The 15288-nt window shown below is 41.0% G+C and overlaps 1 protein-coding gene across 1 annotated transcript in view; it reads right to left on the bottom strand.

Annotated features, from left to right (window-relative positions):
- The window catches only part of LOC121291899 (complement factor B-like), a 62804-nt gene that overhangs the window by 43327 nt on the left and 4189 nt on the right, over positions 1-15288 (bottom strand). Inside the window, exons 3-4 of the mRNA XM_041213551.1 lie at positions 14730-14912; positions 1699-1872 (exon numbers count right to left, since the gene is read on the bottom strand). Of these exons, the coding sequence (XP_041069485.1) occupies positions 1699-1872; positions 14730-14912 (357 nt within the window). The remainder of the gene's footprint in view (positions 1-1698; positions 1873-14729; positions 14913-15288) is intronic.

Here is a 15288-nt window from a genome sequence, read left to right as displayed (position 1 = left end):
GGGAAGGAAATCTACTATCCATATCTGGTCCAGCCTACATGTGAATTCAGATCCACATAAATGTGGTTGACTCTGAAATGTCCTAGCAAGCCACTCAGTTCGAGGGGTAATTAGGGATGAGCAACAAATACTGACCTTGCCAGTGAAATATCCCACAAGAGGATTTTTTAAAAGTTTATGGAAGGTAGTGTGTGGCAAACCAGCCAGGGCTGCATTAAGTTGGTTGAGTCTAAAGGTGAAGAAGGCATGAACCTGGCTGGTCTGTTTGCAGTAAGCAAATATCTAGCAAAGTCAATACTTGAAAGCTCCAACAGACCCTCAGCATTTTGGGAGAGAGAGTCCTAGATTTCCACCACTCTCTGTGGGAAGAAATGCTTCCTGATTTCACTCCTGAATGACTCAGCTCTAATTTTAACATTGTTCCTCATTCCTGATTCCCCAGCTGGAGGCAATGACTTCCCGGTGTCCACTCCATCGAATCCCTTTTAATGTATCAGGTCATCCCTCAATCTTCCAAACTCATGGAGGTACAAGCCAAGGCAATGGGACCTGTCTTTATAATTTAACCCTCTCAGTCAAGCAGAGGCAGGTTGAGACAATAGACAGGGTCTTCATTGGTATCAGTACTCATTCTTATTTCAGTCCTGGCTCAGATGCTTACTCTTGCTTAATTTCTTGAGCACCAAACCCTGTAAAGTTAGAAAACATCAGAGGTCTCACTCCAACAATATCACCTACTGTCCTTTTTTATTACTCTTCTACAGGATGTGGGCATCGCTGTAGGAAGACCTTCTTCCTGACAATCACGTTTTAATCTTTTTCTTTCATGGGGCGGGGGGTCTGCTGGCATGGCCAGCATTTGTTGCCCATCGTTATTTACCCTTGAACTGAGTGGCTTGTTCATCCATTTCAGTTGGTGGGCCATTAAGAGTCAACCACATTGCTGCAGGTCTGGAGTCACAGGTAGGTCAGACCAGGCAAGGACAGTAGATTTCCTTCCCTAAAGGGCATCAGTGAATCACATGGGCTTTTACAACAGCTTCATAGACACCATTACTGAGACTACCTTTCAACTCCAGGGCTTTTTAAAAAAAAAAGTTTTAACAAGCTATGATGGGATTTGAATTCACATCCCCAGAGGGCTAGTCTGGGTGTCCAGATAAGTGACATCACCAGTACAGCACTGTCTCCAACACATTACTTAATGTTTGTCATGGGAGGTTTTGTCCTGACTTCAGTCTTGCCCTCTAGTTCCAAAGTGTAACACAGCTTTCAGTTTGAAAGAAGTGGGGGCTCCCAGGAGCCCATGTCAAGCTGTACCTCCCCATTATATTCCACCCAGCAGCAACAGGACACTCTGCAGGCATTTTAGGCAGAACTCACAGCATGGGAATCCCACAGATTGAGAGGGAGCACAACTTTATACACCTGCTTCATCCATTGAAAACAGTGTGGGGAAACTCGGGGCAGAAGATAAGGATGGCATCCGACCCACCAGTTCCTGTACGAGCCGGTTAGTTTAAATTGATTCCAATGTGCCCACTCTCATTCCTTCACTGTGTACCCATCACCAGCCCATACACGAATGTTCACCATTTTAGCCGATTATATTTTAGAGCTGATTTTTCAATCTCACACTATAACTTAGATCGATGACCATGTTATGGGATAATATTTCTGCCGCTCATGTTCACTCACGCTGGCAGATGGGTTCCATCCCGCTCCATTCGCCGGTTTCCAGGCAGATCCTCTCATTCGAACCAATCAGAACAAGATCGTTGAGGCACAAGTATCTGACCTTATCGTCCGTGCCATAGCTAGTCCCAGATTTCATACTTCCTGCCGGAATGCCAGGATTAGGACAGGTGTCCACTGAGAACAGAAAGGGAAGTATGTCATCAAATAAGCACCCCGGAGTTCGAATATACACTACTCAGCTCCAATACACACTGCACAGCTTCAACATACACTGCACAACTCCAATATACATCACACATCTCCAAATATATTGCACAGCTGCAATACACATTGCACAGCTCCAACATACACTTCACAACTCCAATTAACAGCACACAGCTCCAATATACATCACACAGCTCATGTATACATCACACATCTCCAATATACACTGCATAGCTCCGATATACATCACACAGCTCCGATATACATTACACAGCTCCAATATACAGCACAAAGATCCAATGTACAGCACACAGCTTCCATATACTGCACACAGTTTGAATATACATTACACAGCTCCAGTATACATCACTCAGCTAAAGTATACATCACACAGCTCTGATATACATCGCATAGCTAAAATATACACTGCACAGCTCCAATATACATTACACAGCTCCGACATACATCACACAGCTAAAAATATACACTGCACAGCTCCAATATACATTACACAGCTCCGACATACATCACACAGCTAAAAATATACACTGCACAGCTCCAATATACATTACACAGCTCTGACATACATCGCACAGCTACAATATACATCACACAGCTCCAGTGTACGTCACACATCTCAAATATACAAGGCACAGCACCAATATACACTGCACAGCTCCAATATACATCACTCAGCTCCAATATACATTACACAGCTCTGACATACATCGCACAGCTAAAAATATACACTGCACAGCTCCAATATTCATCACTCAGCTAAAATATACATCACGCATCTCCAATGTACACTGCACAGCTACAATATACACTGCACAGCTCCAATATACATTACACAGCTCCGACATACATCGCACAGCTAAAAATATACACTGCACAGCTCCAATATTCATCACGCAGCTAAAATATACATCACGCATCTCCAATGTACACTGCACAGCTACAATATACACTGCACAGCTCCAATGTACATTAAATGGCTCTAGTATACAGCACACAACTCCAATATACATCACATAGATCCGATATACATCACACAGTTCCAATATACAGCACACAGCTACCAATATATAGCACACAGTTCCAATATACATCACACAGCTACCAATATACAGCACACAGCTACCAATATATAGCACACAGCTCCAATATACATCACTCAGCTCCAATATACATCACTCAGCTCCAATATACATCACTCAGCTCCAATATACATCACTCAGCTCCAATATACATCACACAGCTCCAATATACATCACTCAGCTCCAATATACATCACACAGCTCCAATATACATCACTCAGCTCCAATATACATCACTCAGCTCCAATATACATCACTCAGCTCCAATATACATCACTCAGCTCCAATATACATCACACAGCTCCAATATACATCACTCAGCTCCAATATACATCACTCAGCTCCAATATACATCACTCAGCTCCAATATACATCACACAGCTTCAATATACATCACTCAGCTCCAATATACATCACACAGTTCCAATATACATCACTCAGCTCCAATATACATCACACAGCTCCAATATACATCACTCAGCTCCAATATACATCACACAGTTCCAATATACATCACTCAGCTCCAATATACATCACTCAGCTCCAATATACATCACTCAGCTCCAATGTACATCACTCAGCTCCAATATACATCACACAGTTCCAATATACATCACTCAGCTCCAATATACATCACTCAGCTCCAATATACATCACTCAGCTCCAATATACATCACTCAGCTCCAATATACATCACACAGTTCCAATATACATCACTCAGCTCCAATATACATCACTCAGCTCCAATATACATCACTCAGCTCCAATGTACATCACTCAGCTCCAATATACATCACTCAGCTCCAATATACATCACTCAGCTCCAATATACATCACTCAGCTCCAATATACATCACTCAGCTCCAATATACATCACTCAGCTCCAATGTACATCACTCAGCTCCAATATACATCACACAGCTCCAATATACATCACTCAGCTCCAATATACATCACTCAGCTCCAATATACATCACTCAGCTCCAATATACATCACTCAGCTCCAATATACATCACTCAGCTCCAATATACATCACTCAGCTCCAATATACATCACTCAGCTCCAATGTACATCACTCAGCTCCAATATACATCACACAGCTCCAATATACATCACACAGCTCCAATATACATCACTCAGCTCCAATATACATCACTCAGCTCCAATATACATCACTCAGCTCCAATATACATCACACAGCTCCAATATACATCACACAGCTCCAATATACATCACTCAGCTCCAATATACATCACTCAGCTCCAATATACATCACACAGCTTCAATATACATCACACAGCACCAATATACATCACTCAGCTCCAATATACATCACTCAGCTCCAATATACATCACTCAGCTCCAATATACATCACTCAGCTCCAATATACATCACACAGCTTCAATATACATCACACAGCTCCAATATACATCACTCAGCTCCAATATACATCACACAGCTTCAATATACATCACACAGCACCAATATACATTACACAGCTCCAATATACATCACACAGCTCCAATATACATCACTCAGCTCCAATATACATCACTCAGCTCCAATATACATCACACAGCTCCAATATACATCACTCAGCTCCAATATACATTACACAGCTCCAATATACATCACTCAGCTCCAATATACATCACTCAGCTCCAATGTACATCACTCAGCTCCAATATACATCACTCAGCTCCAATATACATCACACAGCTCCAATATACATCACTCAGCTCCAATATACATCACTCAGCTCCAATATACAGCACACAGCTCCAATATACATCACTCAGCTCCAATATACATCACTCAGCTCCAATATACATCACTCAGCTCCAATATACATCACTCAGCTCCAATATACATCACTCAGCTCCAATATACATCACTCAGCTCCAATATACATCACTCAGCTCCAATATACATCACTCAGCTCCAATATACATCACTCAGCTCCAATATACATCACTCAGCTCCAATATACATCACTCAGCTCCAATATACATCACTCAGCTCCAATATACATCACTCAGCTCCAATATACATCACTCAGCTCCAATATACATCACTCAGCTCCAATATACATCACTCAGCTCCAATATACATCACACAGCTCCAATATACATCACTCAGCTCCAATATACATCACTCAGCTCCAATATACATCACTCAGCTCCAATATACATCACTCAGCTCCAATATACATCACTCAGCTCCAATATACATCACTCAGCTCCAATATACATCACTCAGCTCCAATATACATCACTCAGCTCCAATATACATCACTCAGCTCCAATATACATCACTCAGCTCCAATATACATCACTCAGCTCCAATATACATCACTCAGCTCCAATATACATCACTCAGCTCCAATATACATCTACACAGCTCCAATATACATCACTCAGCTCCAATATACATCACTCAGCTCCAATATACATCACTCAGCTCCAATATACATCACTCAGCTCCAATATACATCACTCAGCTCCAATATACATCACTCAGCTCCAATATACATTACACAGCTCCAATATACATCACTCAGCTCCAATATACATCACACAGCTCCAATATACATCACACAGCTCCAATATACATCACACAGCTCCAATATACATCACTCAGCTCCAATATACATCACTCAGCTCCAATATACATCACACAGCTCCAATATACATCACTCAGCTCCAATATACATCACTCAGCTCCAATATACATCACTCTGCTCCAATATACATCACTCAGCTCCTATATACATCACTCAGCTCCAATATACATCACTCAGCTCCAATATACATCTCACAGCTCAATACATCACACCCATGAACACAGCTCCAATATACATCACTCAGCTCCAATATACATCACACAGCTCCATATATACATCTCTCAGCTCCAATCTACATCACACAGCTCCAATATACATCACTCAGCTCCAATATAACATCACACAGCTCCAATATACATTCACACAGCTTCCAATATACATCACACAGCTCCAATATACATCACTCAGCTCCAATATACATCACTCAGCTCCAATATACATCACACAGCTCCAATATACATCACTCAGCTCCAATATACATCACTCAGCTCCAATATACATCACTCAGCTCCAATATACATCACTCAGCTCCAATATACATCACTCAGCTCCAATATACATCACTCAGCTCCAATATACATCACTCAGCTCCAATATACATCACTCAGCTCCAATATACATCACTCAGCTCCAATATACATCACTCAGCTCCAATATACATCACTCAGCTCCAATATACATCACTCAGCTCCAATATACATCACTCAGCTCCAATATACATCACTCAGCTCCAATATACATCACTCAGCTCCAATATACATCAGCTCTACTCAGCTCCAATATACATCACTCAGCTCCAATATACATCACTCAGCTCCAATATACATCACTCAGCTCCAATATACATCACTCAGCTCCAATATACATCACTCAGCTCCAATATACATCACTCAGCTCCAATATACATCACTCAGCTCCAATATACATCACTCAGCTCCAATATACATCACTCAGCTCCAATATACATCACTCAGCTCCAATATACATCACTCAGCTCCAATATACATCACTCAGCTCCAATATACATCACTCAGCTCCAATATACATCACTCAGCTCCAATATACATCACTCAGCTCCAATATACATCACTCAGCTCCAATATACATCACTCAGCTCCAATATACATCACTCAGCTCCAATATACATCACTCAGCTCCAATATACATCACTCAGCTCCAATATACATCACTCAGCTCCAATATACATCACTCAGCTCCAATATACATCACTCAGCTCCAATATACATCACTCAGCTCCAATATACATCACTCAGCTCCAATATACATCACTCAGCTCCAATATACATCACTCAGCTCCAATATACATCACTCAGCTCCAATATACATCACTCAGCTCCAATATACATCACACAGCTCCAATATACATCACTCAGCTCCAATATACATCACTCAGCTCCAATATACATCACTCAGCTCCAATATACATCACCTCAGCTCCAATATACATCACTCAGCTCCAATATACATCACTCAGCTCCAATATACATCACTCAGCTCCAATATACCATCACTCAGCTCCAATATACATCACTCAGCTCCAATATACATCACTCAGCTCCAATATACATCACTCAGCTCCAATATACATCACAGCTCAATCTAATCACTCAAGCTCCAATATAATCACTCAGCTCCAATATACATCACTCAGCTCCAATATACATCACTCAGCTCCAAATATACATCACTCAGCTCCCAATATACATCACTCAGCTCCAATATACAATCACTCAGCTCAATCTATACATCACTCAGCTCCAATATACAATCACTCAGCTCCAATATACATCACTCAGCTCCAATATACATCACTCAGCTCCAATATACATCACTCAGCTCCAATATACATCACTCAGCTCCACTATACATCACTCAGCTCCAATATACATCACTCAGCTCCAATATACATCACTCAGCTCCAATATACATCACTCAGCTCCAATTATACATCACTCAGTCCAATATACATCACTCAGCTCCAATATACATCACTCAGCTCCAATATACATCACTCAGCTCCAATATACATCACTCAGCTCCAATGATACATCACTCAGCTCCAATATACATCACTCAGCTCCAATATACATCACTCAGCTCCAATTACATCACTCAGCTCCAATATACATCACTCAGCTCCAATATACATCACTCAGCTCCATATACATCACACAGCTCCAATATACATCACTCAGCTCCAATATACATCACTCAGCTTCCAATATACATCACTCAGCTCCAATATACATTCACTCAGCTCCAATATACATCACACAGCTCCAATATACATCACTCAGCTCCAATATCCATCACTCAGCTCCAATATACATCACTCAGCTCCAATATACATCACTCAGCTCCAATATACATCACTCAGCTCCAATATACATCACTCAGCTCCAATATACATCACTCAGCTCCAATATACATCACTCAGCTCCAATATACATCACTCAGCTCCAATATACATCACTCAGCTCCAATATACATCACTCAGCTCCAATATACATCACACAGCTCCAATATACATCACTCAGCTCCAATATACATCACTCAGCTCCAATATACATCACTCAGCTCCAATATACATCACTCAGCTCCAATATACATCACTCAGCTCCAATATACATCACTCAGCTCCAATATACATCACTCAGCTCCAATATACATCACTCAGCTCCAATATACATCACTCAGCTCCAATATACATCACTCAGCTCCAATATACATCACTCAGCTCCAATATACATCACTCAGCTCCAATATACATCACTCAGCTCCAATATACATCACTCAGCTCCAATATACATCACTCAGCTCCAATATACATCACTCAGCTCCAATATACATCACTCAGCTCCAATATACATCACTCAGCTCCAATATACATCACTCAGCTCCAATATACATCACTCAGCTCCAATATACATCACTCAGCTCCAATATACATCACTCAGCTCCAATATACATCACATCACTCAGCTCCAATATACATCACTCAGCTCCAATATACATCACACAGCTCCAATATACATCACTCAGCTCCAATATACATCACTCAGCTCCAATATACATCACTCAGCTCCAATATACATCACTCAGCTCCAATATACATCACTCAGCTCCAATATACATCACTCAGCTCCAATATACATCACTCAGCTCCAATATACATCACTCAGCTCCAATATACATCACTCAGCTCCAATATACATCACACAGCTCCAATATACATCACTCAGCTCCAATATACATCACTCAGCTCCAATATACATCACTCAGCTCCAATATACATCACTCAGCTCCAATATACATCACTCAGCTCCAATATACATCACTCAGCTCCAATATACATCACTCAGCTCCAATATACATCACTCAGCTCCAATATACATCACTCAGCTCCAATATACATCACACAGCTCCAATATACATCACTCAGCTCCAATATACATCACTCAGCTCCAATATACATCACTCAGCTCCAATATACATCACTCAGCTCCAATATACATCACTCAGCTCCAATATACATCACACAGCTCCAATATACATCACTCAGCTCCAATATACATCACTCAGCTCCAATATACATCACTCAGCTCCAATATACATCACTCAGCTCCAATATACATCACACAGCTCCAATATACATCACACAGCTCCAATATACATCACTCAGCTCCAATATACATCACTCAGCTCCAATATACATCACTCAGCTCCAATATACATCACTCAGCTCCAATATACATCACTCAGCTCCAATATACATCACTCAGCTCCAATATACATCACACAGCTCCAATATACATCACTCAGCTCCAATATACATCACTCAGCTCCAATATACATCACTCAGCTCCAATATACATCACTCAGCTCCAATATACATCACTCAGCTCCAATATACATCACTCAGCTCCAATATACATCACTCAGCTCCAATATACATCACACAGCTCCAATATACATCACTCAGCTCCAATATACATCACTCAGCTCCAATATACATCACTCAGCTCCAATGTACATCACTCAGCTCCAATATACATCACTCAGCTCCAATATACATCACTCAGCTCCAATATACATCACTCAGCTCCAATATACATCACTCAGCTCCAATATACATCACTCAGCTCCAATGATACATCACTCAGCTCCAATATACATCACTCAGCTCCAATATACATCACACAGCTCCAATATACATCACTCAGCTCCAATATAAATCACTCAGCTCCAATATACATCACTCAGCTCCAATATACATCACTCAGCTCCAATATACATCACTCAGCTCCAATGTACATCACACAGCTCCAATATACATTACACAGCTCCAATATACATCACTCAGCTCCAATATACATCACTCAGCTCCAATATACATCACTCAGCTCCAATATACATCACTCAGCTCCAATATACATCACTCAGCTCCAATATACATCACACAGCTCCAATATACATCACACAGCTCCAATATACATCACTCAGCTCCAATATACATTACACAGCTCCAATATACATCACTCAGCTCCAATATACATCACTCAGCTCCAATATACATCACTCAGCTCCAATATACATCACTCAGCTCCAATATACATCACTCAGCTCCAATATACATCACTCAGCTCCAATATACATCACTCAGCTCCAATATACATCACTCAGCTCCAATATACATCACTCAGCTCCAATATACATCACTCAGCTCCAATATACATCACACAGCTCCAATATACATCACTCAGCTCCAATATACATCACTCAGCTCCAATATACATCACTCAGCTCCAATATACATCACTCAGCTCCAATATACATCACTCAGCTCCAATATACATCACTCAGCTCCAATATACATCACTCAGCTCCAATATACATCACTCAGCTCCAATATACATCACTCAGCTCCAATATACATCACACAGCTCCAATATACATCACTCAGCTCCAATATACATCACTCAGCTCCAATATACATCACACAGCTCCAATATACATCACTCAGCTCCAATATACATCACTCAGCTCCAATATACATCACACAGCTCCAATATACATCACTCAGCTCCAATATACATCACACAGTTCCAATATACATCACACAGCTCCAATATACATCACTCAGCTCCAATATACATCACTCAGCTCCAATATACATCACTCAGCTCCAATATACATCACTCAGCTCCAATATACATCACTCAGCTCCAATATACATCACTCAGCTCCAATATACATCACTCAGCTCCAATATACATTACACAGCTCCAATATACATCACTCAGCTCCAATATACATCACACAGTTCCAATATACATCACTCAGCTCCAATATACATCACTCAGCTCCAATATACATCACTCAGCTCCAATATACATCACTCAGCTCCAATATACATCACTCAGCTCCAATGTACATCACTCAGCTCCAATATACATTACACAGCTCCAATATACATCACTCAGCTCCAATATACATCACTCAGCTCCAATATACATCACTCAGCTCCAATATACATCACTCAGCTCCAATATACATCACTCAGCTCCAATATACATCACTCAGCTCCAATATACATCACTCAGCTCCAATATACATCACTCAGCTCCAATATACATCACTCAGCTCCAATATACATCACTCAGCTCCAATATACATCACACAGCTCCAATATACATCACTCAGCTCCAATATACATCACACAGCTCCAATATACATCACACAGCTCCAATATACATCACTCAGCTCCAATATACATCACTCAGCTCCAATATACATCACTCAGCTCCAATATACATCACTCAGCTCCAATATACATCACTCAGCTCCAATATACATCACTCAGCTCCAATATACATCACACAGCACCAATATACATCACTCAGCTCCAATATACATCACACAGCTCCAATATACATCACTCAGCTCCAATATACATCACTCAGCTCCAATATACATCACTCAGCTCCAATATACATCACTCAGCTCCAATATACATCACACAGCTCCAATATACATCACACAGCTCCAATATACATCACTCAGCTCCAATATACATCACTCAGCTCCAATATACATCACTCAGCTCCAATATACATCACTCAGCTCCAATATACATCACTCAGCTCCAATATACATCACTCAGCTCCAATATACATCACACAGCTCCAATATACATCACTCAGCTCCAATATACATCACTCAGCTCCAATATACATCACTCAGCTCCAATATACATCACTCAGCTCCAATATACATCACACAGCTCCAATATACATCACTCAGCTCCAATATACATCACTCAGCTCCAATATACATCACACAGCTCCAATATACATCACTCAGCTCCAATATACATCACTCAGCTCCAATATACATCACTCAGCTCCAATATACATCACTCAGCTCCAATATACATCACTCAGCTCCAATATACATCACACAGCTCCAATGTACATCACTCAGCTCCAATATACATCACTCAGCTCCAATGTACATCACTCAGCTCCAATATACATCACACAGCTCCAATATACATCACTCAGCTCCAATATACATCACTCAGCTCCAATATACATCACTCAGCTCCAATATACATCACTCAGCTCCAATATACATCACTCAGCTCCAATATACATCACTCAGCTCCAATATACATCACTCAGCTCCAATATACATCACTCAGCTCCAATATACATCACACAGCTCCAATATACAGCACTCAGCTCCAATATACATCACACAGCTCCAATATACATCACTCAGCTCCAATATACATCACTCAGCTCCAATATACATCACACAGCTCCAATATACATCACACAGCTCCAATATACATCACTCAGCTCCAATGTACATCACGCAGCTCCAATATACATCACACAGCTCCAATATACATCACTCAGCTCCAATATACATCACTCAGCTCCAATATACATCACTCAGCTCCAATATACATCACTCAGCTCCAATATACATCACTCAGCTCCAATATACATCACTCAGCTCCAATATACATCACTCAGCTCCAATATACATCACTCAGCCCCAATATACATCACTCAGCTCCAATATACATCACTCAGCTCCAATATACATCACTCAGCTCCAATATACATCACACAGCTCCAATTTACATCACTCAGCTCCAATATACATCACTCAGCTCCAATATACATCACACAGCTCCAATATACATCACACAGCTCCAATGTACATCACTCAGCTCCAATTATACATCACACAGCTCCAAGATGTACAATCTCACATTCAGCTTCTCAATGTACATCACTCAGCTCCAATATACATCACACAGCTCCCAATATTACATCACTCAGCTCCAATATACATCACTCAGCTCCAATATACATCACACAGCTCCAATATACATCACACAGCTCCAATGTACATCACTCAGCTCCAATATACATCACACAGCTCCAATATACATCACTCAGCTCCAATATACATCACTCAGCTCCAATATACATCACACAGCTCCAATATACATCACTCAGCTCCAATATACATCACTCAGCTCCAATATACATCACTCAGCTCCAATATACATCACACAGCTCCAATATACATCACTCAGCTCCAATATACATCACTCAGCTCCAATATACATCACTCAGCTCCAATATACATCACTCAGCTCCAATATACATCACACAGCTCCAATATACATCACTCAGCTCCAATATACATCACACAGCTCCAATATACATCACTCAGCTCCAATATACATCACTCAGCTCCAATATACATCACACAGCTCCAATATACATCACACAGCTCCAATGTACATCACTCAGCTCCAATATACATCACACAGCACCAATATACATCACTCAGCTCCAATGTACATCACTCAGCTCCAATGTACATCACTCAGCTCCAATATACATCACTCAGCTCCAATATACATCACACAGCTCCAATATACATTACACAGCACCAATATACATCACTCAGCTCCAATATACATCACACCACTCTAATATAATAAAGTATACCATACCTATTAGAATGATTTGCTGTTGGAATGAATCTAATCTTGTCTGTTGTTAGTTTGAATTTCTCCTGTATGTTTAGATTTTTAAAAAAATTTGTGTAGCAATATGCTGAAAGTGTGAGTTTATAATTTCTAAGCAAGGGGTACTGGGGCATCATTTTTATATTTATTCCCATAATGTGGGCTTCACTGGCTGGGCCAGCATTTCTTGCCCATCCCTTGTTGCCCTTGAGAAGGTGGTGGCGAGCTGCCTTCTTGAACCGCTGCAGTCCATGTGGTGCACTGACAGCCACAGTGCTGTTAGGGAGGGAGTTCCAGGATTTTGACCCAGAGACACTGAAGGAACATCGATATAATTCCAAGTCAGGATGGTGGCTGCAATCTGAGTGAACAGGGCAAGCAACGGTGTAGCTCCTGAACCAAACAGGTTGAAGGGTTGTAAAATAGACAGTGCAATGTCTGTGAAGGAACTGTCAATTTGGATGTGTGCATTCAATGTCAAATCAGTCACAGAAAGATAAAATAAAGAGAGGGAACGACAAATTGGAGAAAGCCAGGGAAAAAGCAGACAAAAAAGGCAAGCACAAAGAAGCTTAATATTAAATTTGACATCGTTAATTTATCCAACAATAATTAAAAGCTGAAGGAATATAATGCCACAGTTACAATAGTTAAATCACAGTGTCAGAAATGTTCTTTGGCAGCTCTTAACAGTCCTTATGTTGTTAATAGGAGATTTAAACTGGGGTGGGCAATCTGCAGTGAGTTTAGTTTGTATCTTCCATGCAAATACAAGAACCTTAAGTCCATTCCAATCATTTCACTGATGGGGCAGACAGTGACAAACTATCTTTTTGTGAAGCTAATGGTGCAGCTGCATATCTTGGACAGTGTTATTAACCTCACACCAGCCTCATCCCTGAACTGACTGTAGCATTTGTCCATGGTGATCTTGACAGCAACATCTGGCCCATAGTGCACAGAAAACATGAGTTAGGTCTGAAAGCTCAGACGCAGCCTCGCTCTTGCAAGCTGACATTACTCACATCCATCCTCACACACGGCTGTGGTTCCATTCCACCTCCCATTAATCAGACAGGTTCTGCTATCCGAGCCCAGCAGTCTGTATCCATCATCGCACTCAAAACTGACAGAGGCTCCAGCATCATATGATGCAATGTTCGGAAAAAATGTTCCTTGCTCGATCGAAGGCATTGGGCACCTGAATTCTGTAAATAAAGCAGCCTTTGAAAATGATTGACATGGTGCTTGGAGCTCAGGGACATTGTCCCAACAGGTCTACACTGGCATTCTTAACCAGCCTCCACCCACTCAAATGACCACATCCCCATTTCCAAACCTTCCCTTAATTCAGTCTATGCTCTCCACCTCAACCACTCCACATGGCAACAAGTTGCAAATTCTCACCACTCACTGTGCAAAGAAATTATTTCTAAATTCTTAATCTGATCATTTTACGTCATTCTCCCTTGTTCTGATCTCAGTCACAAATGGAAACAAATGGGTTTTCCATGCCCAGACTGCCAAAGAAGCCTTGGTGACTCACTGCAGTGCATCTTGTAGATGGTACACACTGCTGCTGCT

This window comes from Carcharodon carcharias, chromosome 19, assembly GCF_017639515.1.
Source record: "Carcharodon carcharias isolate sCarCar2 chromosome 19, sCarCar2.pri, whole genome shotgun sequence".
Taxonomy (NCBI): Eukaryota; Metazoa; Chordata; class Chondrichthyes; order Lamniformes; family Lamnidae; genus Carcharodon; species Carcharodon carcharias.
Note: the sequence above shows the minus strand (reverse complement) of the source record. Positions and strands in the feature narration are given on the sequence as shown.